Source organism: Pyrus communis, chromosome 6 (genome assembly GCF_041283825.1).
Source record: "Pyrus communis isolate YQ-2024b chromosome 6, ASM4128382v1, whole genome shotgun sequence".
Taxonomy (NCBI): domain Eukaryota; kingdom Viridiplantae; phylum Streptophyta; class Magnoliopsida; order Rosales; family Rosaceae; genus Pyrus; species Pyrus communis.
The window spans coordinates 645,331-648,351 of record NC_142570.1 but is presented as its reverse complement, the minus strand read 5'-3'; the positions used below and the strand labels follow the sequence as shown (position 1 = coordinate 648,351).

General features: G+C 32.2%; 1 protein-coding gene across 1 annotated transcript; it reads right to left on the bottom strand.

Moving 5' to 3' along the window:
* Positions 1-969, bottom strand: LOC137710257 (uncharacterized). Its single transcript, XM_068449186.2, has one exon. It carries the CDS (start codon positions 967-969, stop codon positions 1-3), a length of 969 nt encoding a protein of 322 aa, XP_068305287.2.
* Between the last annotated feature and the right edge of the window lie 2,052 nt (positions 970-3,021).

The window sequence follows — 3,021 nt, the reverse complement described above, 5'->3', positions numbered from 1 at the left end:
TCATATAAAGCTGCGAATGGCTGTGTAGACATCAACTCCTTGGGGATCAGGTCTTTCGTCGTTGAGGCGTAATTCAAATCTATTCTCAACGAATGGTCTTGTGTAGAGGTTACTTTGAACGTGGCGCAACCGGCAGAGCACGTTGTTGTTGTTGTTGCTGGCTTGACCCACATGCTCGGGCTTGAACAATGTGCAAGCCCAATTCTTTTTGTTTTCGTCTCGTTGGTCAGCCGCGGCCATGATCAATTGCTTGTCTTTGTCCATCCTTCTGAAGTATTTGTTGTTGACAGTGCATTTGATATGCACGTAATGATTAGCTCGGTCGTCTTGATTGTTTGCCTGCTCTACTTGGAAGATTGAGTACTCACTCTTAGGATCCTTTCCGGAGAATTGGACAATCTCATGAGTTTGGTTTTCTTCATCAAGCATGTAGCGCAAGTATTTGTCGCAGCTGTTTGATTTCAGCACAAAAGTGTTTGGTAGCGCAAGTGGATCCAAGTCGACGACTACGCACACATCCAAATCGTTTTGGAGGTTGGGGTCTGCTCTCTCCGCAAAGAGACATTGACGGAAGTCGTTACAAGTGAGTGACATTAGATAGTGCCCGAGTTGCACGTGGAGTATTCGGAGTACTGTTTTGTTGTCTGGATGGAGAACCCGAGGCTCGAACAATGTGCAGGACCAATGGTTTAGATCTTCCTCTGGTTCGTCAGCCTGGGCAACAATCCAATGCTGGTGATCGTTCGCCCTTCTCAAGTATTTGTTGTTGTAACAGCATTTGATATGCACGAGTCCTTCGTAACCGCCGTACGCAGGCTCCATTTGGAACTTTGTGTTCGGGCTCTTGACATCCACTTCAGAGAATTGGAGAAGCCCATGAAGATTCTCGTAACTTTGATGTATGTAGCGCAAGTATTTTTTGTTGTTGTTTGATTTCAGAGCAAAAGACCTTGGTAGTAATGCTGCCATGGTAATTGGGATATGATCTCTCTCTCTCTCTCTCTCTCTCTCTTGCAATTCTCTAGTATGCTCTTCTCCGAACCGCCTATATCCTATTTATATAAGAAAATTGCTACGACTGTAGCTATCCTATTTTTTATTATTCACGAGTTAGATGACAGGTTAGCATATAAGTTTTTTTTTTCTATGCTCACATGATGTCCACACTAATGACTCAATTAATATATTATTTGGAAAATTCTATTCTAATCCTTGACCAAGATTACTTTTTGAATAAAACCTTGTCTAAGATTAAAAACTAATTCTAATCCTTGACATTTAATTGTAATTTTTAATATTAAATAAGTTGTAATAATTATTGATTTTTTTGTTTCTAGGTTATATATTGATTCCCATAAATAATAAAAATGTTATTTATCATTGATAGTTATTACTAAGTTCCCATAATAAGAAAAATCATATATTATTATATATTTTTCATTGTGCGTGAATTTGTTCACATATATGTATATATTTTTTGTGTATATGCATATTACATACATACATATGTTTAGATACTATAGCTATGTATCAAGACATTCACATAAAAAATTATGTACTGATACATTCGTACCAAAACTTACGAACTGATACTTATGTATCTATGAGTAAAATAAGGTACCTAAAGTTATGTACCGATACATTCGTACTGATACTTCCGTACCTATGAATAAAATAAGGTATTGAAAGTTATGTATAAATGGTTTTTGTTTTGTTTGTAGATTTTTTTTAATAATAAGAATTTGAATTTTGAATAAATTTTTATATATTAATATGATTGGAGCACAAAAAAAAAAAAATATTAATTATGGATGGGTAAAGAATTTCGAATGGTAAGTTTATAAATAATAAATATGCTATAATTACTTAAATATGGTAAGTTTTACAAATAAGGACATATTATATTTTGAAAATCATTCACGTTACAATCATATTGTTTAGAGCATACAATAAACTATTTATAAGCCGCTATCCTCTTTATGGTCATGATCATGTTGGTCCGGGCTTATACATAAGTTTTTTTTTTTTTTTTATAGCGAACTAGTATATGTCCACACACAGTGTATGTGTGTGTGTGAAATGTTTTATTTTTGTTCTTAAAATTGAAGGAGAGAGAAAGAGCGTAAGAGAGAACGAGAGAGTGGGGGAGAATTTATTTATTTTTTAATTTTTAAAATTATAGATCTTAAAATCATCTATAAGTGATGCTTAAACAAAAAACAGAAAGACTAATTTGTAAAATTACATTACTACTCTTAACTTTTTTATTTTGATAGAAGACTAATTAGTCTTTTCACCATATTTTGAATTTTTGATTGACAAAAAGGATTCTATTAATATGTAGTTTAGATATGTATTATAAGTAATTGATTAGGAATTTCGGACCGAGCTCGAGAATCAGAAGTTCAAGAAGGTCATCAAATTCTTCAATCTTATTTTTGGGATGGAATTTTGAACACGGAGTTTCTTTACACTATGTTTGGATGAGGAAAATAAATTTTGAATTTTGACAAAAGTAGAAATTTGTAAATTGACATGCACCAATTCTCTTAATTGGCATAGAAATTTAGAATTTCCGTATAAAGTTGGAATTTGGGACATCTAATTTCTAAATTTAAATTTCATATAAATACGTGTCATTTCTAAATTTTTATGGGTGAAAGTTTAAAAATATCAAATTCCGTATTCAAATTTCATTGTTTTTTTTTTTAGATTAACCAAACAAGAAATTCACAAATTCTACAAAATAAAATTATGTCATTTCAAGTTCCGTCATTTTAAAATTCCTTAGTAATCTTAAATTTTCTCATCCAAATATAGTGTTAGGATATAAGATTGGGAAAATCTGTAAAACCCTACTTTTTCTCTGGTTTCTTCTACAATAGGAATCGAAATTCCACTGAAATAGTTTCAAAATTCTGTCGAAGTTCAAACGATATTTCCATTAAAATCTCCAAAATTTTAAAGATATTAAACCGATATGATTCATCAACATTAAAATAAAATTATTGAACTTTCGTG